The sequence below is a fragment of the Lachancea thermotolerans genome (genome assembly GCF_000142805.1).
Source record: "Lachancea thermotolerans CBS 6340 chromosome D complete sequence".
Taxonomy (NCBI): Eukaryota; Fungi; Ascomycota; class Saccharomycetes; order Saccharomycetales; family Saccharomycetaceae; genus Lachancea; species Lachancea thermotolerans.
The window spans coordinates 62,778-83,774 of NC_013080.1; the positions used below are offsets into that span (position 1 = coordinate 62,778).

Consider the following 20,997-nt stretch of genomic DNA (forward strand, 5'->3'; position numbering starts at 1 on the left):
AGCGCGTTCTTCCCTTCCGCTTTCGAAAACCCCGCGTAAAATCACTTACCGAATATCGTAAATAGTCATATCTAGAGAATTTCTCTGCAGCAAAACTGAAGAAATCCTCCCACCCTTCTTTACGGAGCTGACCCCCATAGCGCTAAGCCGCCTAAGGATGTCATTCCATAGAATTTTATTTGAAATATTGTTATTTTGAATATTTAGTTACTTCGTTATACCATAGTAAGCGCGGTGACATCTTTCAGAAGTCGCCTACTTCCCAGAGAGTGTCAGCTTTGCGCGAACAGCCTTGACCTGAGTGTAGTTTTCCAGCGCTTCAATTCCCATTTCTCTGCCGATACCCGAGGCATTGAAGCCACCGAATGGAACAGCGTGGTGGAAGTCGTTGAAAGTGTTGATCCAAACCGTACCGGAGTTGACTCTGTTGGAGACCTCAATAGCTTTGTTGATGTCTTTAGTGTGAACGCCAGCAGCCAAACCATACTCAGAGTCGTTAGCCTTCTCAATCACCTCCTCGACGGTCTTGAACTTTGTGATGGTGACAACAGGGCCGAAAATCTCTTCCTTGACAATTCTCATGTCTTCGGTAACATCACCGAAAATGGTTGGCTTCACAAAGAAACCCTTGTTTCCTAGTCTTTCGCCACCAGTAACCAAGGTGGCACCCTCATCTCTTCCAATCTCGACATACTTCAAGATCTTGGAAAGCTGCATCTGAGATGTCTGTGCACCTTGGAAGGTTGCATCGTCGAATGGGTCGCCGACTTTGACGTTCTCAGTGGCAGCCTTTAGTTCCTCCAAAAATTGATCGTACACGGATTCTTCAACATATACTCTGGAGCCTGCGCAGCAAACCTCACCACTGTTGTAGTAGATACCCAAGATAATGTTCTGAACGGTCGCCTTCAGGTCTGCGTCAGCAAACACAATGTTAGGAGACTTACCACCTAGTTCCAGAGTCACCTTCTTTAGGTTGGCACCAGCATTTTGATAGATGTGGCGTCCAGTAGCAGTTGAACCAGTAAATGCAATTTTCTTGATCTTAGGGTGCGTAGTTAGTGCCTCACCGATGATCTTACCGAACCCGGAGATAATGTTAACAACGCCGGCAGGAATGCCGGCTTTAGGCACAAATTGGGAGACATAAAGGGCGGACAAGGGGGTAGATTCAGCAGTCTTCAGAACGACGGTGTTACCGGTGGCCAAGGCAGGGCCGACCTTCCAGGCCCACATCAATAGAGGAAAGTTCCAAGGGATAATTTGTCCACATACACCTAGAGGCTGTCTGATGGTGTACGAGAAGTGGGTTGAGCCTGTGTTAATGAGCCGGCCATCAATTTTGTCACACCAGCCAGCGCACGAACGCAAGTAGTTGGCGACTAGCTGAACGTCGCCACGTGCACTAGAGATAGCCTTTCCGTTGTCAAGAGTCTCGATGGATGCAATTGTTTCTAGGTCTTCCTCGATCAATTCTGCGAGCTTGTTAAGAGCCTTTGCGCGTACCAGAGGGTCGGCGTCGGACCACACACCGCTCTTGAAAGCCTGGTCTGCAGCCGCGATTGCGTCTTCTACGTCGTCTTCGCGCGCTTCGTAGACGTGTGTGATCTCTTCTTCCGTAGCAGGGCTGACGACCTCGAAAGTCTTGCCTTGCTTGGCGCGGACGAACTTGTTGTTGATGAACAACCCGGTTGGCTGCTCATACTCGATGCCGTTAGGCATTTTGACCGGCACGCGCAAGGGCAACTGCGCGTAGAAGCGCATTCCAAGCCGCGTCGCAGCCACGGGCATTCCCCGTAGTGCTGTTCCTGTTCTGGAAAGCATCTGGTTATGTGGTGCTTTTTAAGGTCTGCAGGAACAATGAAAAGTGAACCAGCTCACTTCAATGTTTTATATGAGAAACGCTATTGCTTCTTGAAAGTTGGCGCAGATAGTCCTTGGCGCTTATTGTTATGAAACTCGGGTTTTTGCAGTACAAACCGTTTGGGACTTGAAGCTCATTGTTCTGCCTCCAATCCTCGATGCTACGTCCTTTATATAGATTCTCCAATCTTTACGTTAGGGGCTGCTACGGGAAGCATTCATCCCGCAAAGCCAAGGAGTATGCCCCCGCTTTTCACCCTCTCCGCAAACACGGTGGTCATTCCTCATTTTTGCGGCTGTTGAATTCCCGATTATCCCAAAGAAAGTCCGCCCCATTATTAGGGGGCTGCAACTGTCATGCACAAATAAAGTTGTCCAACGTCATCCCTCTCATTCCATAAGAGGCAGCATAAGGCACTTTTGACGAAAATATCACCATTTAGGCGTATCATTTGCTACGCGTATGCTCGGATACATGGAATGTAGCAGTGTCAATCCCAATGCGCCCCGCAGTGGAGTACATCAGCACGGATGTATCCGGAATCCGGGTACTGTGAATACCAGACCTAGAACAACTTTTATCGCGGCCTTTACAGGAGCGTTCTCTCAGTTCGCTGATTTGTCAAGTGGTTGCGAACTTACGGAGTGACGCTTCATACGAATAAGCAAGGCCCGAACGTGATGAACTTGCTGGCCGGCTGTATAAGGATCCCCTTATCCGATAGCCGCTTTGGAAGTCACGTCTTCCCTATTCGCAACGCCAGAGATTGCTGTAAACATGAAAGCAGCTTAGGGGTTGTTCTAAGGCAGTGATGCGACCGCATCTTAATTAATCAAGTGCGCGCGGGTAACACGGCATTTTTAAAATCTGAAATACTCAGTACAGCAAAACAGTACTGCGCAAACGATCTACACGTACAAGGCACCCGGCAGAAGGAACCTGTGTTAAAGGATTTTCGAAATACACTCGAAACCGATATTCGTTGCCCTTTTCTTACAATATTAAATGTGCGTTTTTATGTCGTATCTATTTTGGGAGAGCAGATCACCAGCCACGCCGAACTTAAACACCGAAACTCGCGAGTAGCTTTATCGCTGTGAACTTCACGCACGTGCCCAGCGAGTTAAGGTTGCCCTATAGTTCAGGTGGTGGAGCAGAGGCTTTGGGCACGCATTATCTGCAAGGAAGTATGCAAGTAATCGTCAATCAGAGAACGGGCCCTTCTAGCCGCGCCTTTATGAATTCTATAGGAATATCTTCTTAAGGTTAGGAGCTGCCATAGCTGCTGCTTCAGCCAACATCTTCCTTTCTGATTCAGCCTTGAATTGCGTGAGCGGATTTCTTCGGACGTCCAGCGTCCGCAGGTTCACCGGCAGGCGTTCAAACAAGTTTGCGGCACTCTGTAGCTCGTTGTCTGTGATTATTAAAGCATCCAGTGCCGGGCAGTGCGTAGCAAACTCCGGAGGCAGCTCCTCAAAGCCAAGGCGCGAAAGTCGCAGTTTGCGGAGCATGTGGGGTAGAATGTTCCACGGTACCATAACAGAAGAGCTGGCGCCTGTTATACCTGTCAGCTCGAGGTGCTCAAGCGATTCAGGCAGCCTTTGGATTTGGAGGCTCTCGCCGCTGAGCTTCAGAATGCGAAGTTGTGGGAAATCTCCCAACTCTCTTAGCGCCGCACAGCCAAGTGCTGTCAAACTACGCAAACTTTTGTTCGTGTTTCCCACAAGGGTTTCTAGCGGATTTCCGTCAAGTTTTAGTACTCTTAGGCCGGTTAGTAAATGTAGATTCTTGACTGTTGTGATTTTGTTTCCGCTAAGGTCGAGCTCCCGAAGGTGTGTCAGAAAATTGGGTTCTTGGTCCGAAGATAAAAGATCTGCAAAGTCCAGCGGCCCAATCAATCGGTTGCGGGCTATGTTCAATGTATCTATGCGTAGACGTGACTCGGATAGGCCCTGCAATGAGGTTACACCGTTTTGAGAGATGTTGATGTTGCGAAGATGCAGGCACGCTGCGAATAAGGAAAGATTAGTAGAAAGCGCGTTGTGTGACATATCAACATCCTCTAGGTGCTCCAATGCATCTAAACGGCAGTAAGTCCCGATTCTATTATGAGAGCAGCATAGACTAATAGTGTGTTTAGGAACACCTTGTAATGAGTTTAGCTTGTTGTGCGAAACATTAAGTTCTAGTACGCTAGGTGCCATTTCGTCAAGCCCTACCAGACTTTCAAGATCTCTTCTCTCCAATGAAAGATCTCTGACTTTTACCCAATTCTCTTTGCGTGGAATTGCGTCCACCAATGCTGAGACAACAGCCCCTCGGGAGATTCGGAATGATGTATCCAGATCTGATACGCTCGTGACATTATCCACCAGGTTGTGCGTAGTGTCTGCAGGAAGACTTGTGACACGGCTTGCTCTCCTAACGGCCTTGTCTACCCCTGCAGGAACTTGAGTGTTTTCTCCTGATCGATTTCTAGACAAGAACTTTAAATCAACTTTTGGGGTCGAAAGAGGGGTGTCATCGACCATGGAAGTTTCTGGACGAGTCCGCGGCAATTTAAAGGACACAATTTTGCTCTGCGAGCTTTCATCTTGCGCTCCACTAGTAGAAACGTCAACAGTAGCCGACGGCTGATCCCACACACCTTCTTTATAGTTAAAAACCATACCCGCATCTTCTGGTGTAATTAACTTTAGGGGCCGCCTAGGGGACTCCTTCCTCGCTTCGTTCCGAGGCTGATGGGGCTGCTTTTTGTTTGATTGACGTATGCTAGGTGAAAGAGATGGATCAAATGAATCAAAGGATGAATTTGATCCTGTTTCGTAACCATCGGAAACAGACCGCACAGGCGAGTTTAACTTATGCTCATCGTCGTTGAAGAAGTTGGACCGCTGGTGGCGCAAGACGTTATTGAATACACCTAATGCCTCACGAGCAGGGTCGATATCTAACTCTGTATCTTTCTCTTGTGTCGTGTTGTTTTCAGGGTCCAACTGGTGTGTCTCATCTACCGGAAGTCTCGTTCCCCGTTTCTTGAACGTGTTAGTGGGTATTAAAGAAATGTCACTTAGTGAAGACGTTACAACCAGGTCTGCTGGCGCGTGCAGTTCTTGTGAGCCCTTCTCCGCCACCACCTGACCCTGCATGTATTGTTTCCATTGCGGAAGTTCCGCATTTTCAGAGTCTATCCCGTGTTGCTGAACAGTCCCGTAGTTGACTGACCAACTATCTAGCTTATCAACATAGCTCCTGCCATTCCGCGGATAACGGCCCTGTGAATCAAAAGCTTTGTCCTGGAATTTATCATTTTCCATATACGGTTTGAGTTTAGAAGGCGAGCTTATATGGAATCGGCCCAAGCTCTCACTCAGTTGTTTGGACGGTGAGGACTTACTTGACATGGAGCCTCAATTCCGAGCTGTGACCTCGCCTAATAATACGATAATGGGTTTTGTGCTTAACAACTACTTTCAGCAAGCGCTGCTGTGTCTCATCGACATTCGAGTACATTATGTGTTACCCTCAGTACGCGATTTTTTGGCGTAGGGACTGTAGCTCATCAAAAAATGTATACACAAAACTCACAGAATTGGAGCAGTTTGAAAACTAGGACTCCGGGAACTTGAGGAAAACAAGAGCCAGATGGAGCCGAGTAACGATGAGGAAGCGTTCTTTCGGGTTATTTCGGAGAATATGAAATATGCTTTTACAAGTCCGATCGCCACCACAACACAATTTCCCACGCCCTATTCCCAAGCGCATAATAATACTAGCTCTCACACTCAAGAGACGGAACGGGCAAGAACACACTCCGAAAGTCAATCCATCGTGGAAAACAGTATGCTAGCAGAGTCTAATGGTGCTTCCTCATTGAGCGATGTTAACGTGCAGCCTTCGTCAGTACTCCAACTTGGAAACGAATTCATGTTGACATCACCAGAGCAATTTAGAGAGTTTCTCTTCGAGTCGCCAGCAGGAATTAACCTTCTTCACCGGACACCGGCAAAGACGCCTCTTCGTTTCTTCAACAGTTCCGCAATAGTTTCTTCTGCCCAAAGCCAGAGCCATCAGTCTCAGCAAAATCAAGGCCACTTACCGCAACAAGCAACTAATGGGCCGCTTCAGAATCAAATCACTCCTCTCAGGAATATAGATGTCAACCTAATGTTCAACTCCAGAAATAAGCAAACGAACAACACATCGTCACCTTCCAAACGCTACTTGTCGCTCACACCCTACGGTAAGAGAGTACTTTCTGATATAGGAACCCCCTATGCAAAGCTGCTCGCCTCTTCTAACAGTGCATTGGTTGATTTTCAGAGGGCCCGGAAAGATGTGCAAAAGTCTGTGGGTCCGCAAGGCTCAGACTTACGATCTCGCGGAAATAGCAATACAAATAAAGGGCTCTCCGGTGACCTAGACGTCGGCTCCGGCCATCACAAAGCTAGTTTAGTATCGGGGAGTGATGATGAAATAGAAAGTGGTGCGGACGATTGCGGGTCTTCTCCCACCACTATCCAACTTAATTCGTCTGTGACGAAATCAACAAGGGATAAACTGGGGTCTATTGGCTCAATCCCAGAAAATAATATTACAAACTCAGACTTAGGACCATCGAGTGAAGACGAGCATGAAACTAACATAGATGAAAGATTATTCGAAATGGAAAAGCTTCCGCTCTCGCCGACGCCAAAACCTTCAAAACGTAACGACTTAGATGTAACTCGGATTAAAATTCCGGAGCTGCCAAAAATGGGATCTTTTAAGAGTGAGCGGTCAAGCTCGGTTCCAAATACTGCGAAAAAAACAACTAGAAAGCAACCCAAGTTCCAGATCATTGTGACGGATGCCAACTCCTTTAATTCTACTAGGGGAACCGTTATGGGTGGCGATGCGGTTGGTAAGAAACGGAAGCCTGCTTTGAAAAGATCTCAATCTGAAATCGTTTCAACGACCTCCGCAAGCAGTTCCAGGGGCAAAACAAAGAGACAGAAATTATCACAGGTGCATAACTTTTCGTTAGACCTCAATTCAAGATACCCGGATTCGCAATAACTTAAGGTGGGCTATATAAAACAAGGTATTGCGGGAACATTGATTGTATGATCGAGGTTAGATTCATGCAGAAATTAAAGGAGAAAACAATAATAAAAAAGGCCTTGACCAGCTTTCAAGGAAATATATTTTTAAGAACAATAATGGTAGCAACTTAAAAGAACTCATTGGAGAAATATGTAGCTTCTAGGCTGATTCTATACGCGTCACCAAAGTGAACGCAAGAAGGACCGAACTTCACAAAAAAAAAGGAGGGGTCTCGTTGTCACTTTACGTTGGTCTAGCGCATCAAGGCGGTTAAGAGGTGAAGCACGAACATTAATGTAACGTACTGACTTAAAGATTGAAAACGCGTCGTTAGGGCTCTCACGTACAAAATTGCGAATGCTCACCCTGCAAATCGTCCAAGTTCTGTACTTGTTTTTAGGAAATATGCAAACTGCTTTCTTGAAACAGTAAAATGGCATCATCTATGTGCTGATACTTGCTTAGAACAAGAGAGTAAAAAAGAGTTTTTGTATATAGTTACTGTAATCGCTCAGCTTGCTCATGTTGAAACTAATTCACTTCCATTGACAGGATGATCGAGTACAGAAACATTTTCCTCTCGAGGTTCTCAATAGACGCTAAAATTAAGAATATTTGGCCGATTTATTATGCTACCTCATGAAGCGCGCAACGACGTGACTGATTGGCTTCTGCGCCTTTGTTGCAATCAAACGAGGGCATCGAAGGAAACGAACGCTCAACCTGCAAAACTGATCGAGGTGCCCTCTTAATGCCTACGCGTCTGATTTGTCTTCAATAAACGCCAAATTTCCTGTGGATTATCTTGTTAAACCGATCATTAGACCTAGTTGTTGAATGTTACCAAAGTCAGATACAGAAGAACACATCTCGATTCAATTGAAATAATGACGCGCAGCGCGTAGCCCCTCCTTTCGCACGTGCATTCCGCCGTATCTAAATCCTTTTACAAGATAGGTATTTCGTAGCTGGTGAGTTGAAAATATGAAGATCTTATGACGCCCCTTGCAAGAGCGCTTAACAAGTCGACGAAACACACGCAGTCCACTGGCAACAGGAAAGCACTATGCAATCGGGAGTGTCCAGTTTTTCTGGATCATCCGACAATAGTCAGCTCTCACTAAATCTTCAGAATAACGCTCCAGTCGCAGGAAATTATGGCGTTCCTGTCTGGACGAAAGATCACTACAAATCTCAGTATAAGGCCCCGCCTTATCTCTCTAATTATGTCCCGGGATTGAGGGATGCATCAGCTCAGGTTTCTGCTGAAAGGCGAAAACTAGACAACGAAAAAGCCTTAATAGCCTACTATTCATCCAAGATCCATGTCTCTCGTCATGACAGTATAATAAGCGGATGCTCCAATCCTTCTGTGGGCAGCGATAACTCAAGAAGGAGTGCGCGTATGAAGCATGCTCTCAAATCCACTCACAAGACTTTCGGCGACCATGGTTCCCCGCTTAGATGTGCTCACGATGAGTCTAAGTACTCCCCCGAGGTCTTCTCGAAAGGCTACCTGAATTATTGCTCTAAACTGCCTCTACCGGTATTAGAAAGCACTAAGCTTTTGAAGAGACACAACATGTGGATTCCCATGACCCGATGGGATATTCGTGATAAAAATTCAGAAAGTGAGGGCCCCTCACTGTCGCACCATGATGGAAACAAAGAGGAGGATTCCCGCCTTTTCACTGACGTTAAAATACACCCTGCAGATTATCCTTCGAATCAAAACACATTCGTGGGGTCCATGACGATCCCACCACTATTTGGTGAGATGAAGCTCCCCCCATTCGCATACCAGTGCACAGTTGACCTGGACGACAACATTTATACATTAGGGGGGCTGACTTCATCATATCTATATTCTGACGAAGCACCAGATCTTAGTTCCTTCCATGTTGATGGAGTTCCGAATCTTCCACCGCCGCTTCTAGATAACGTGGTTAACAATCCCTGTATGGTTAACAATCACGACCTGTATGTTATATCTTCGTCATCCTCCAGGGTTCAAAAGCCTACCACAACGGGCCAGGTTCCACCACCTTTGCTTTGTATGACAGGCTCGGTTTTGACAAAGCGTCACATATTCTACTATGGCGGTTTTGAGATCAAGACTGAAACGACAGTGGATGAACAAACTGGAAAATTCTTTCTAAAAAAAAGAGCATACCTACACAATACGGCCTATATTTTAGACGTTGTGACATTTAAGTTTACCAAAGTTGAACTGGTTGCTCAGCCCACTAAGTTCAATGCTTACCCGGCAACAGTTCCCAGGTTCGGCCATGCACAAGTGTCAGTACAGTTGAGCCCGACTACTACTCTAAAATGCGCGGCATGTTCCGCAAGCTCCAGTTCTGAAAGCAAAACCGACGAATCTAAGCCAGAGAATATCGGGGCTTCGTCGCCCATTTCGCAACCTTTGGATCTCAGATCTCAATCTGAGACATCTCTTACTGCAGAAAAGGTTATCAATACAAAGCTCTCGAACTCATTGAATTCAGGAGTTTTTACAGTCATAGTAATGGGGGGCTACCGCCAGATTAACGAAGATGAATATGAAACCCTTAATGACCTTTGGAAGCTGGAAGTCACGGTAACGGCTCGCGGGAAAAGGAATTATTTCAAATTTGCAGACACGGCGCTTGCAACGCCATTCGCAAGGGTCCTTAATGAACATGAGGGAGGCACTTGGCCTGGCGCAAGAGCGTTTCAAGCCTGTGAAGTCTATGATACAGAATTGTTAAAAACGTATTCCTCAAAGCCAAAGCTCCTGGAAAACCTACGGGCAAATTTTTGTATCGAGCCTGAAACTTTGTCTCCAGGCGTAATGAGTCCCGGTGAAAAGGCTCCATCCCTCACACGCCGGTCAGAGTTGTATGAAAACCATCATATTCATGCATATGGGGATTCTACGTGTAGTGGTGCATGGAATCACAAGAGTAACGCAAATACACAATTTACTGGCAAGACCCTTCTTGTTCATGGAGGGTCAGACAAAGAACATGTTTATGGTGACATGTGGTGGTTTGACCTCGATAACGAAGAATGGACTCTTGTCCCAACTTATGTGAAACGCACAGACTCAAAATGTCATTCGAATGAAGTTCAATTGCCTCTTGTAGGGCACACACTGGTCCGTATAGCTTCAAATGCAGTATTGACTGGCGGTCTAAGCCAGGAAGACGTCGACAAGTTATGGTCCAGAAACAAAACTCAGAGCGATCCAAACCCCGCTTTGCCACCTTCATTAACAGGTGCCTTGCATCTGTTAGACCTCAGTTCTCTCGTATTGAAACCGTTTTTACTTGGGACAGATCCCAATGAGATACAAAGGGCTAGAAATATAGGATGGCCCGAAGTTCTTCGCTTCATATGTGCCCCTGGCATGCATAAAAACGGTTTCGTTTATTTAGTGGGTGGAATGATGTTTAATATAAGCAAGGTCGAAGAGTTATACCTGCGAGGGACAATGACGGTCTTTATTTTGCCTATCATAACGACACCGAAAGTTGTCACTATTTGATCATTACTATGGTCGCTGACTGCATTATGCTTAAGAAAAGAACGTGGCTGCTGGCTTGTTCTCCTGCTGCACTGCACCTGACGGAACTATTGCATATAAAGGACACTACGAAACCTTTCCCATGATATCTTATACGGAACGGCACCAACGTAGTAAATAGATATAGCATTTAAAGAGCATTAACATTTGCAACGCCACGATCTCTCGCTGATTGTCGCGAATTGCGTCCGGCTGTCCGGCGCCCAAAACTGTTCTGATATTTTAAGACTTCAGAAGATGTTAATGCATCGTGCCACGCTCGTAGAAAAATACTTGTCCGAGAAGAAAATTGAAGGCATAAAGGGGAGTCTAGGGTCTCTCAGACTTTTAGACAGAGTCCAATAACGAACAATCTCATAATTGCCATCAAGCAACTGTTCGGTATCAGCCGTCTGGGACACTTTGGGCTATGTTTGGGAGGATCCTGTCACTAACTAGCTATCATCTTGTTTTCGGCGATACCTGATACACATACTAATGAGTTTGACGGCGATTTTATGATCTCCCGTTGCGGGAGAAGACATCTGTGAGGGCTACCAAGAAAACAATTGTGATTCTCTTTTAGCGATCATCTTTCTTGTTGTCACTAACTTCCCTCGCTCGTACCCCGGTTCTGGAGAGAAAGAGCATGCGAAAAATGAGCGCAATTTATAGAGAAGTATTGGTTCGCAACTCAGATCGCGCTCTACTCATTGGCATCCGCCGTTTAAGGTTTAATGCACATTTCGCTAGTCTTGCTATGCTCCCCTCCATGGTCGCTAGGTTTTTTTTTAGCGCCACATCGAGGTGCTTACTAACATGACAATCCCTTCAGCTCCACTAATTAATAGAGCTACAGCATGCAGGGATTGCGGGGTCCACAGGCCGCATATTGACGCTTGTTTGCCTTATCCATGTGCCTTTTCGTGAAATGTTATCAGTAGTCGGATATCCGAAATACTGCAAAACGGAGCGACACACCTCTTTAAAAATTTTCAAGTGGATTATAAGTGAGGGCTGCGAACAAAGAGTAAAAGTCAACAAAACCGAATTTGTCACGCGTAGAGGCCGCCTATAACCTATCAGGGAATTAACTTATTGCTAAAGTTTGAATCAGCCTTTAGTCTTGATAGGTTCTGTTAAGTCCATTGACAGACGGCTTGCATTGTGTTGGGTTTTCGCACTTAAACCACTTTCAAAAGAGGCGTCACCCTAACACCGGGAAACGCAAAAAAGTGAACAAAAATGATGGGTGCCGAAAGGCGTACTTCAATGGCTGAGCGCCGCCCGTCTACCCTTAATCAGTCGTCGTTCAGTATGGAGAGAAGGGCTTCGTCTGTCGTTGTTCCGCACCTCGCGGGAATTGAAGACCCCTTGCCGGATACAACTCCGGACAAAGTTGATGTCGTGGTTGTGGGAACGGGACTCGTGGAGAGCATTTTGGCTGCAGCGCTTGCGTGGCAGGGCTCAAATGTCTTACACATCGACTCTAACTCCTACTATGGGGACACATCCGCCACACTGACCATCGATCAATTGAAACAATGGGTGCAAGATGTCAATCAAGGTAGTTTAAAATGCTACGAAAATGCCAAGTTACACATTTCAAGCGTGGTTGGTAGGGGATCATACAAGTCGCGAGATTTTGGGATAGACCTTTCGCCAAAAATTCTCTTTGCCAAGTCAGACTTGCTGTCAATATTACTGAAGTCTAGGGTGCATCAATATTTGGAGTTCCAGTCGCTCTCCAGCTTTCACACGTACGAAAATGATTCTTTTGAAAGACTCACAAACACGAAACAGGAGATCTTCACTAATCCCTCTCTTCCCCTCATGACCAAACGCAGTCTTATGAAGTTCATCAAATTTGTTCTAGATTGGGAAAACCAGCAAGAAGTCTGGGCAAGCTATCGCGACAAGCCTATAACTTCTTTTTTGGTAAACAAATTCAAGCTAGAGAGAGCCCAAGTCTATGAACTAATCTTTTCGATTGGCTTGTGCTACAACATAGACGTGAAGACGCCGGAGGCTTTGCAAAGGATACGCAGATACCTGACGAGCTTTGATGTATATGGTCCATTTCCCGTACTTTATTCGAAATATGGTGGCCCCGGCGAACTCTCGCAAGGGTTCTGCAGATCTGCTGCAGTGGCAGGTGCAACGTACAAGCTTAATGAAACCTTAGTATCATACGACCCTGAGTCCAAAACTGCTATCTTTGGCGATGGCTCGAGAGTGACTGTGACAGAGAAAGTCGTGGCTGCACCAACACAGTGTCCCAAGAACAGCCGGAATGTTCCTGAACAGATGTTTGAAGTGCAGAGGTTAACTTGCGTTGTGGATAAGCCTTGCTTGGAGTGGTTTGGTGAGGGTGAGTATGCTGCTGTTGTGGTTTTCCCACCAGGCTCGCTTAAGTCTGGCAACCGCCAAGCGGTCCAGGCGCTCATAATGGGTGCCGGGAGCGATGTGTGCCCAGCCGGTTCTTCGGTATGGTACCTAACGTCTACCGAAAGCGGTCCTCGCGGCGAGATGGACCTTGATGCTGCGTTTGGTGCTTTGGAGGAAAGCATTATCAGGGAGTCGTCCGCCGACATCGAGAATGACTCCGGCATTCTAGAAGTTGACACAAGTGGCCATTTCACCCTCAACTCTGTCAAATTAGGGCAGTCGTTCAAAGAGCACATATCAGGAGAGAGTATCCAAGTCCTGGTAAAATTGTACTACAAGCAGCTAACGTCAACACCACCATTCGAGGTAGTCGACCCTTCAATATTTGACGTTAATGACCCCGCCGACGGCGTGCACAAAAAGCTGATACCAGGCGCCAGTGATAACGGCGTGCTTTATACCGCACTGCCTTCTGCCGAAATATCTTACGATGAAGCTGTTACTGCCGCCAGAGTTCTATTCCAGCGCATTGTTGGGAGTGATGATGATTTCTTCGACTTAGATTTTGAGGACGAAGATGACACTGACCAGATGAACGAGTCCGCTGTTGTGGATGATGAAGATGACAGAATGGATATCGGATTAAACGCTGAAATGAGCGTGGAACCCGTAGAATTCGCTGGCGAAATGGAAATATGACCTCAAATCGCGCTCTGGGTTTTAAGCCGTCTAGATGACGGTAACCTGGGCCGGATTACACCTCAGAAGTAAATAGCATCCAATATACAAATTTACGCAGTCATTAATGGTGGTGCCCTTAGGGTTGTGGCGCGGGGCTTTCAAATGCATCTCATTTCAATTCCTGGTTAATACTTCCGAATGTTAGACTGTTCATACCCATACACCCGTATAGAACCCATACACCACGGGAGCTCTTTTTCAGATATTTCTGTAATGTGTTACCAAAATTTTCCGATCATTATGTAATTTTGACGAGTATTGAGTTATGTAATACAAAATATCACATCTTGGTTGACGAAGGCCCGAGCATTCCACCACGCAAAACTTTCGTTCACTACGTGCTTTGAAAAAGCTAGAGATGCGCTCTCATATACTTTTCTAAATCTTCTTTTCTACCCTCCCCACTGAGCAGTCTCCCTGTCGAAGAAGTCATCTAATATAATGTCTGACGTTGAAGAAGTCCAAGAGGTCCAAGAGATCCAAGAAGTTGCTGTTGAGCAACCAACCGAGTCCATCACCATCGAAGATGCCTTGAAGGTCGTCTTGAGAACCTCTTTGGTTCACGATGGTTTGGCCAGAGGTTTGAGAGAATCTGCCAAGGCTTTGACCAGAGGTGAGGCCCAATTGGTCGTCTTGGTTGACTCTGTCACCGAGGACAACATCATCAAGCTGGTGGAGGGTTTGGCCAACGACCCAGAGAACAAGGTTCCTTTGATTAAGGTCGCCGACGCCAAGCAATTGGGTGAGTGGGCCGGTTTGGGTAAGATCGACCGTGAAGGTAACGCCAGAAAGGTTGTTGGTGCTTCCGTTGTTGTTGTCAAGAACTGGGGTGCTGACACCGAAGAGCGTCAAATGATCTTGGAACACTTCTCTCAATAAGCGTATCGAAATGTCACTCGCATCTCGTGTTTTCTATAGAGTCAAGTTGCTCCAGTTATTATCGTTCTCCTTTAAAAGGAAGTGGGTTACATAGCTGTATATTAAAGCAAATTTGAATCCATTTTTACCCCGAGTTGAGTTACGCACTCCGTTTTTGTTAAAAGAACAGAGGAATGTCGTTTGTAGCAGGGATGAATTCCCCGTCTTCACCGTTGTCAAGTTCTTCGGCGTGCCTTTTCCTCTCATTGAATAGTAGCGAAGTGCTTTCTTGAGCAGCAGGGTTGGGGTCCCTAGATGCGCCGGTTGAAACAGGTTGATATGCAGGTGGGGCCTTTAGTTCATCATTATTTTGCATTAGAAGTTTAACTTCCTCCATATCATCATAATCCACTCTAGCCTTCTCAAGAATGGAAATGTCTATAACAATCCCCGGGTATTCCCTGGATAAGTATGCAGAAGAGTGGGGGTTCGCTGGAGAGGCACTCGATTTGGTTTTTGAGTCTCCGCGTAAAATATCATCCGTTTCACTTAAAATATTGACGCTCATCAAGCCATGGGCGTCTTTCCTAATAAGAACCTTGCTAGCTATTTTGGCGCTCGCCCTCATTTTGTCGAAGGACCCGAAATCGAAAAAGCCTATTACAGGCTTTTCGTGAACCTTTTCATGAGTGTCTGAATCAAAGGTTTCAAGCTTCTCCAAAATGGATCGCTCGCTTGGAAGCAGTATCTTGGAAAAACCAAGGTGACTCTTGGAAATTATGGCGAAAATGTTCTTGCCACTAGACCCGGCCCTTGCGTAAATGTAGCATTCTTTGCAACCAATTTCTTTAAGGTCTTGAAGGGCACTGTAGAAAATGTCGCCCTTCATCATGCATTCTAGGTCGACTAAGCTTCTATCAAGTTCGAGGCCGGTCATATCCCACTCCTTAGTAAGGTAAGTTGAGTATTCCACTTTCTCAGTTATTGCCGAGTCTTCGAATATGAGTACAAAGGGCGATCCCTCCCCAACATAGGAAAGCGTGCACTCGACAACGTCATCCTTGTCACGACTGGCCACACTGATGCTGTCCAAGATATGGTTGATCTTCACTGATATCTTCGTGTGCGCGTCAGAATCGCTTTCAGGCGCGTTGTACTGGTAGGAGATGAACAGCTCTTTGGATAAAAACAACTGGATACTTATTACGCGGTTGTTTTCTCTCGCGAAGGAAAGTCCGTCGCTGTCGATAATTATAAGGACATCATCTCGCAGTCCGAAAGGCGTTAGGCAGTTTAAGGCTGTAGTAATATGTTCCAAATGAACTGTGGATGCCGAGAACAAGACGTTTTGATCGAGCATCAATAGTTTGCACGGTTTTATATGTACTGGCCCACAATTAATAGGATTTCAAATTCGTAAACAAAGCTTGTGATAAATGCGGCGGTGCAATTTCACCTTAATCAGCTAGCGCGTAACCTTTAAAGAACCGACTATGGCACCAAAGAAGGTTCAGCGCCGCCTAGCAACGCTAGCCACTATTGGGGTCGCTACAGCTCTCGCGATCGGTTTTTCCTATTCGTGGATTACTCGAGGAACAAACCAGTCAACCAAAAAGCCTAGCAAATGCATTTCTCGCTCCATAATATTTAATGTGGCTACACAATATAGTGTTGACTGGCATCGGCTCCAAAACCTAGATATAGTGGTTATAATCCCCCCAAGTTGCGATCTCGAAGATGCCTTCGCAGCTCTCAATGCTATCCCGAAGCACAAAATAATTGTATGCGATACAGAAGAAGGAGTCTGGTCAGTTGTCCGTCACCTAAGGAAAGATGAGGTTATAGCCGGTGGATACGGACCTGGTGAAATTCCTGAAGATATATATCGATACTCTGTTCCTAAACATGATCTAAGCCTCAGTTGATGGCCTTAGTGAGTGATGTCTCTCTTTTGACCAAAGACTACACCCTCGCTTGATTGATTTGCCCCCTTAATGTACCCATACTCTAATGTGCTCCAACCAGAGCTTTGGAGATGCTTTGGCTTAGCCGCCTTGGGTGGGCGCGGCCTTTTGGTAGCTATCTGGGGCCCTATGACAGGGAACTGATGTGGATGTTTCTTATTTGCGTAACGAGATAGCGACTTTAGAGCTTGATAGACAGTTGCCGGGTCTTTCTCCTCGTAAAGGTCAACCGTTTGGAATAGTTCATCTTCAGGCACGCCGTACTGTCTTGCAAATGACAAAAACTGTGAGATTTGTTCCATCTGTACAAAGGGCATTCTAGACTCCTTGAATTTTATAAGCGGGCCACTGTTTGGAGCGTCTGCTTCGTGCAATGCATTCGCCAAGCGGCAAAGTGCGGTGCTGTCTTTCAGCGCAGGAAGCAGATCTGATGGGATGGGCTCTTTGAGGACCGCGCCGAATATCCATTGGCTGATTTCATCAATTGATTCTCGCGAAAACTTGCTGCGCCTTAGCTCTTGCAGGTCTTGATCGAGAGACGTGACATCGGCTTTTGCTGTGTATGACGAAGGCCCGGTGTGCTTGGAATTCATGTCTTAGGGTCCCAATAGCGCAGTTTCGGAGAGGCCCCATGTTCACGAGACTTCGCTATGCCTTTGGTCATAATCCTTCCGTGGAATGTGATCATTTGGCTTTAGCCCCCACCGCCCTCTGGTGGCCTTGGAAAACTGACACAGTGTGTTTGAGCCACCAATTCGCCTCATTTTTTGTTGAAATATTCAGGATTAAAAAACTCATAATTTTTATACCACTTTACCGGCGCTTGGCGTATGTCATATCTACTCTATGGCCAAGTTATCCGGTTAGGTCTTCTCACCTTCAAAGATCCGCATATTCCATTTCGCGTTATATAGATTCTACTGTTTAGTATGTATCACAATACCCAGCTCAATGGTTAAAGACTTGAGCAAAAAGACGGATACCCGGCAAGAAACATGGTGTTTAAATGGTTATATTTTTGAAAGTCAACTATTAAGACAAAGTCATTAAATGCTTTTCCAGTTCACTAATTGCGAACTCAGAGAAAACACAACAGCTTTCAAGCATATATATAGTGGACTGTGTGTTACATTTACAACTCTAATCAAAATCTCCATTCTGGCTGCAATGTTAGCCACCAACACCCATTTTGTTATGAGGCTGACGATGGTCTATTTGATGCAGGAACGGGAAAGCGCAGCTGCGCCGCGTCTGGCTTTGAAAAACGTCTGTAGCTGAGAACTACGTGCTACCAGTATGACTTCATGCCGTCCTACCGGGAAAAGAGGCGCACAATGTCATAAATAGTGTCAAATCACGTGCACCAAACAACGATTTTCATGATATCATCGTTAACGAGCATGCGAAATAATTCCAACCTCTAGCATAGCCTTGATCGCGATGGACATATTTAGAAACCTAAAGTTCTTGCCCAAGTGTAAAATCCAGTGTTGGAGAGTCTGATACCTTACCTTGGTCAGTTCTAGTCTCCATACTGAACAAGCGCTACACACACCCACACACAGCTGTTTCCAGCTTCAAAATGAGACCAGCTCTGACAGGACCGATGCGCGTCCTCTTTCTGGTTTTCGTGTTCCTGCAATTCTGGGTATCACCAGCAAGCGCGTCAAACACCTCGCGCCATTTGGAAACTACTTCTCTACTGACTTGTATGCAAAACTCGCAGTTGACCGCTTCGTTCTTTGAGGTGAAGTTCTACCCATCCTTGAACAAGGTCTATTTCAATATTGACGCTACCACAACGATTTCCACAAACATCACAGCTGAGGTCCAGGTGATTGTATATGGCCTCAATCTTATGGAAAGAAGCATTAACTTCTGCAACCTAGACCAGCCTGCTTTATGCCCCCTCCAGGCGGGCCGCATTGATGTCAATAGCTCCTTTACTGTTGATTCAGACATCACCAGCAATATCCCTAATGTGGCGTACACGGTGCCCGACTTGGATGCTCAAGTTCGTGTGGTTGTATATTCCACATCCGACACAGACCACGGCACTCCCCTGGCATGCGTCGTGGCTCCTCTGGGTAACGGGAAGACTGTACAGACAAAGTATGCAGCGTGGCCAATCGCAGCCATTTCAGGTCTCGGTGTTTTAACATCTGGGTTTGTTTCAGTCATCGGCCACTCAACTACCGCGGCACATATTGCCTCCAACTCCATTTCACTGTTTATTTACTTTCAAAACTTGGCGATTACCTCCATGATGGGAGTATCCAGGGTACCTCCTATTGCCGCAGCGTGGTCCCAAAACTTTCAATGGTCGATGGGAATTATAAACGTTAAATTTATGCAAGACATTTTCAACTGGTACATCAAGGCGACGGGTGGTGAGCCAACTGTCGTGGTAGCAAACAAAGATGTTTTGTCAATTGCTGTCCAGAAGAAAAGGGTGAAGAGAGCTTTAGTAGAAGGAGCGAAGCATCTTTACAAAAGATTGACTATTTCGACCACAGACAGTATGGACTTGGACAGTTTCTTGAGTGAACAAGGTCTTTATACTGGCAACGAAAGGAACTCTACGAACTATGCTTCCAAAACCCTTGTATTGCACGGGATTCAGCGTGTGGCTTACAAAGCTGGGATAGAACTCTCCAATCTGTTTTTGACAGGCGTTGTGTTCACCTTCTTTTTTGTTTTCATTGTTGTTATTGCACTCATGTTTTTCAAGGCCTTAGTCGAGTTACTTACCAGGACTCGTGTTATGGCAGAGTCGTCCAAATTCTTTGAGTACAGAAAAAGTTGGGGGAACATTATCAAGGGTACGCTATTCAGGCTGAGTATTATCGCTTTCCCTCAATTATCAATTTTATGCATCTGGGAATTTACTCAGCGTGACTCTGCTGCAACTATGGTCGATGCTATTGTGATTCTTATAACAATTGGCGCAGTTTTGCTTTATGGTGTCATTAAAGTCGTTCTCAGAGGCCGAGAGTCAGCGCGGCTTTACAAGACCCCAGCCTATATGTTATACGGCGACTCTAACTTCCTCAACAGATATGGTTTCCTATATGTTCAATTCAAGGCTGACTTGTACTGGTGGCTCATGCCACTACTAGGCTACTCGTTTTTGAGATCATTATTCGTTGCAGTACTTCAGAATAATGGTAAAGCGCAGGCCATGGTTACCTTCATCATAGAAATGGTCTATTTTGTGGCCATTTGTTGGAAGAGACCTTACCTTGACAAGCGTACAAATGCTTTCAACATTGTTATACACCTTGTGAATTTTTTCAACGCGTTGTTCTTTTTGTTTTTCTCTGGCCTCTTCAGGCAGCCTCAAATTGTGTCTTCTGTCATGGCTGTTGTTCTTTTCGTGATGAACGCAGTGTTTGCTCTGTTTTTGCTCATATTCACCATCGTCACCTGTTCACTTGCGTTGATTTACAGAAACCCAGATGCTCGCTACCAACCTATGAAAGATGACCGTGTATCCTTCATCCCCAAAATTCAAACGAACGGCAACGCGTCAAAATCTGAAACCGAATTGTTTGAGTTGGGTAAGGCTGTTATGACCACAAATGAAGCAAGTAACATCTCCTCAGACAAGAGCTACAGGAACCAAAGCTCTAAAAAACTGCTATTCGATGATGAGGTGGACGATAGCTCGATTTTCGACGATCACTCTGGCGCCAGAGAAAAGCGGGCAAATAGCGGCGAAGCAGTGCAGCCGAGCTCTGCTGTCCTAGGCCCTAGCACCTTCGGGACTTACCAGAAAATCCCAACTGCCCCTTCAAGCCGTGGCGCTCAAAATTTGAGAGCTCCAGAGAACACCTTTGGCAATACGTCTTACCAAGGCTACACAGGAGCTTCCAGTAATCCATATTCTAAAAACAACCCATATCTCTGAGATGTGTGATTTTAATGCCTTTTTTTGACAAGAGGGCATACCAGGTAAAGGAGTCCGCTCACACAAAACAGACAGGGGATATGCTTTAGCGATTGAAGACTCACTTCTATGTACATTAGCAGTAACTATCATAAAAAAACCCTCGAAAGAGGTTTTTGCCGTTTATTTTCAAGTCAAAGAAAGCAATGTTCATCAGAAGACACCACTAAGTTACCTTTTTGACTCCAAAAACCCACGAAGATGCGGTAGACTCTTGCTTAAATATTAACAAAACTAATAACCAGAAGCGGCGGATATTATGATGTTCTGATGATCTACCACAAAAGCCATTTGAGTTCTGTCATCTAAAAACGCGGATATAGCACGTCACCGGCCAACAACAGATTGCCTGACTCCCAGGCAAAGTTCAAAATGGTAGCCAAAGATTCGTAAATACTGTAAAATATGAGATGAAGCTGTATGAGGCTTAATTTTAACTAATCGATAGGCTAGAAATAGAATAGACAACTCTGGAATGCTCTTCATTTTCTTAATGTCGGGCGCAGAAAAAAGGTTGTAACTTACCAAGTTGGCGGACAGAAAGCGTCACATATTGATTAATATCTGTCTGTCAAATTTTGGATTCTTATCGCCAATGATG

The 20,997-nt window shown here is 45.7% G+C and overlaps 9 protein-coding genes across 9 annotated transcripts; 5 read left to right on the forward strand and 4 right to left on the reverse strand.

The window, feature by feature from the left end:
- Positions 1-255: 255 nt before the first annotated feature.
- Positions 256-1,824, reverse strand: ALD4 (aldehyde dehydrogenase (NADP(+)) ALD4; the record flags this gene model as incomplete). Its single annotated transcript, XM_002552707.1, has 1 exon — positions 256-1,824. One exon carries the CDS (start codon positions 1,822-1,824, stop codon positions 256-258), a length of 1,569 nt encoding a protein of 522 aa, XP_002552753.1.
- A 1,284-nt stretch (positions 1,825-3,108) lies between these two features.
- Positions 3,109-5,268, reverse strand: NUD1 (Nud1p; the record flags this gene model as incomplete). The annotated part of the gene is made up of 1 exon (XM_002552708.1): positions 3,109-5,268. One exon carries the CDS (start codon positions 5,266-5,268, stop codon positions 3,109-3,111), a length of 2,160 nt encoding a protein of 719 aa, XP_002552754.1.
- Positions 5,269-5,509: 241 nt separating this feature from the next.
- On the forward strand, positions 5,510-6,922 carry NDD1 (Ndd1p; the record flags this gene model as incomplete). Its single annotated transcript, XM_002552709.1, has 1 exon — positions 5,510-6,922. One exon carries the CDS (start codon positions 5,510-5,512, stop codon positions 6,920-6,922), a length of 1,413 nt encoding a protein of 470 aa, XP_002552755.1.
- Positions 6,923-8,015: 1,093 nt separating this feature from the next.
- GPB1 (Gpb1p) lies at positions 8,016-10,478 on the forward strand (the record flags this gene model as incomplete). Its single annotated transcript, XM_002552710.1, has 1 exon — positions 8,016-10,478. One exon carries the CDS (start codon positions 8,016-8,018, stop codon positions 10,476-10,478), a length of 2,463 nt encoding a protein of 820 aa, XP_002552756.1.
- Positions 10,479-11,741: 1,263 nt separating this feature from the next.
- MRS6 (GTPase-activating protein MRS6) lies at positions 11,742-13,583 on the forward strand (the record flags this gene model as incomplete). The annotated part of the gene is made up of 1 exon (XM_002552711.1): positions 11,742-13,583. The coding sequence occupies one exon, from the start codon at positions 11,742-11,744 to the stop codon at positions 13,581-13,583; it is 1,842 nt and encodes a 613-aa protein (XP_002552757.1).
- Positions 13,584-14,066: 483 nt separating this feature from the next.
- RPS12 (40S ribosomal protein eS12) lies at positions 14,067-14,504 on the forward strand (the record flags this gene model as incomplete). The annotated part of the gene is made up of 1 exon (XM_002552712.1): positions 14,067-14,504. The coding sequence occupies one exon, from the start codon at positions 14,067-14,069 to the stop codon at positions 14,502-14,504; it is 438 nt and encodes a 145-aa protein (XP_002552758.1).
- A 157-nt stretch (positions 14,505-14,661) lies between these two features.
- On the reverse strand, positions 14,662-15,843 carry RAD17 (Rad17p; the record flags this gene model as incomplete). The annotated part of the gene is made up of 1 exon (XM_002552713.1): positions 14,662-15,843. The coding sequence occupies one exon, from the start codon at positions 15,841-15,843 to the stop codon at positions 14,662-14,664; it is 1,182 nt and encodes a 393-aa protein (XP_002552759.1).
- A 570-nt stretch (positions 15,844-16,413) lies between these two features.
- On the reverse strand, positions 16,414-17,040 carry SCP1 (Scp1p; the record flags this gene model as incomplete). The annotated part of the gene is made up of 1 exon (XM_002552714.1): positions 16,414-17,040. The coding sequence occupies one exon, from the start codon at positions 17,038-17,040 to the stop codon at positions 16,414-16,416; it is 627 nt and encodes a 208-aa protein (XP_002552760.1).
- A 989-nt stretch (positions 17,041-18,029) lies between these two features.
- Positions 18,030-20,357, forward strand: KLTH0D00858g (putative flavin adenine dinucleotide transporter; the record flags this gene model as incomplete). Its single annotated transcript, XM_002552715.1, has 1 exon — positions 18,030-20,357. One exon carries the CDS (start codon positions 18,030-18,032, stop codon positions 20,355-20,357), a length of 2,328 nt encoding a protein of 775 aa, XP_002552761.1.
- Positions 20,358-20,997: the final 640 nt, after the last annotated feature.